This window comes from Hirundo rustica, unplaced genomic scaffold (genome assembly GCF_015227805.2).
Source record: "Hirundo rustica isolate bHirRus1 unplaced genomic scaffold, bHirRus1.pri.v3 scaffold_646_arrow_ctg1, whole genome shotgun sequence".
In the NCBI taxonomy this organism is placed as follows: domain Eukaryota; kingdom Metazoa; phylum Chordata; class Aves; order Passeriformes; family Hirundinidae; genus Hirundo; species Hirundo rustica.
In genome coordinates, this window is record NW_026690688.1 from 1 (window position 1) to 1,854 (window position 1,854).

The following is a 1,854-nucleotide window of genomic DNA, read 5'->3' on the forward strand; positions in this document are numbered from 1 at the left end:
TTTCCCCTATCCCACCCCTCCCAATCCCCATCCCACCCATCCTGCCCCAACCAGTGCTCACCTCACCCCTCCTGATCTGCATCCCACTTTGCCCACTTTACCTCCTTCCAACCCCATTCCACACTGAGGGACTGAGGAATTAAATAATTTTTGGGTAGGATTAAGTAGTTTTCAGTGGCAATGAGTGTTTTTGAGGTGAGAGATCAAACCGTCTTTTCTCTTTGAGGGTTAAGAAATTGAGACAACGACACCAAATACCCTCAAATCCTCCCAAGTAACACTCCGAGTCCCACATTCTTTAGAAACACAAGTAAAAAGTGAGGATTGAGATGGCTTTGATGAATTTGTTGATTTTCAGCCCAATTTTACTGGTTTTAAAGGGAGGAAGATGAATCAAAAGAATATTAGGGACCACCAAACTAAAGGATCACCAGCCCAGTGTCTTCCCAATGTGGGTCCCCTGTTTGGGGGATGGAGTTGGAGCGCTGCAGGAAGCTCTTCCCACAGTCGGGGCACTTCCAGGGCTTCCCTTACCGGTGCCTCCGTTGGTGTTTCGTCAAGTGAGAGCTGTCTGAGAAGCTCTTCCCACACTGGGGACACTCGTAGGGCCTCTCCCCAGTGTGGATGCGCCAGTGCCTGATGAGGTGGGAGTTGCGCTTGAAGCCCTTCCCGCAGTCAGGGCAGCGGAAGGGCCTCTCCTCTGTGTGAATCCGCTGGTGGCGTAAGAGAGTGGAACTGGTCTGAAACCTCATCCCACATTCAGGACACTCGTAGGGCCTCTCCCCAGTGTGGATCATATGGTGGATGATCAGCTGGGACCTCTGGTTGAAGCCCTTCCCACATTCCCCACACTTGTATGGCCTTTCCTCAGCGTGGATCTTCTGGTGGCGGATCAAGTGGGAGCGCTGGCTGAAGCTCTTCCCGCACTGCTCACACTGGTAGGGCCGTTCCCCGGTGTGGATCCTCTGGTGGCTGATCAGGTGGGAGCTCTGGCTGAAGCTCATCCCACATTCCCCACATTCGTAGGGCCTCTCCCCAGTGTGGATGCGCCGGTGCCTGATGAGGTGGGAATTGTGCTTGAAGCCCTTCCCGCACTCAGGGCAGCGGAAGGGCCTCTCCTCTGTGTGAATCTGCTGGTGCTGGAGGAGATTGGAGCTGGTCTGAAACCTCTTCTGACACTGGGGACACTCATAGGGCCTCTCCCCTGTGTGGATCCGCTGGTGGCTGATCAGAAGGGAGTTCCATCTGAAGCTCTTCACACTCTCCAAGCACTTGTGGGGCTTCTCCCCATCATGAGGCTGCTCAGGGACCACCAGCTCTGAGCACTGACTGAAGCTCTGTCCACCTTCCTGGCAGAGGGTGGGTCTTTCCTCCTCAGAGCACCCTGGAACAGGTTTGGAGCCCCTCCTCCCACAAGATCTCTTTATCTTTTCCTCCCTATTGGATTCCTGCACCATGGAGCCGCTCAAAATGGCCTCTTCCAAGAGGCTCTGCCACGGGGATTTGTCCTCCCTGTTCTCCATTCTCAGCTCCTTTTCTAAGGGTTGAAGGACAAGGAGAGGATGGGATTTGCCTCTGTGCCACAGGGAAGGGGAAGGAGATTCTCCCAACACATCCCCAGCAGGACGGCGTCGGCAGCGGGGTTGTCCTGCAGCCAGGGGGCCAGGTTGGGCTGGGAGATGGAGCAGGAGAGAGGGGGAAAGGGGCACTGACTTCATCCTCACCTGCCTGACTGTTCTGTGACATCTTCCTCTTCCTCACAGCCTTCTCCTCCATCTGGCCAAGGTTTTGGAATGTGAGATCTGGTTTGGGGAAAAAACAAGGGATGAGTATGTTGAGTTTGAATGTCCCTCT

At 54.5% G+C, this 1,854-nt stretch overlaps 1 protein-coding gene across 1 annotated transcript; it reads right to left on the bottom strand.

Annotated features, from left to right (window-relative positions):
• Positions 1 to 530: 530 nt before the first annotated feature.
• Positions 531 to 1,235, bottom strand: LOC120748181 (zinc finger protein 154-like; the record flags this gene model as incomplete). The annotated part of the gene is made up of 1 exon (XM_040054265.2): positions 531 to 1,235. A coding segment is annotated over one exon (705 nt), but the record flags the coding sequence as incomplete, so codon positions are not given.
• Positions 1,236 to 1,854: the final 619 nt, after the last annotated feature.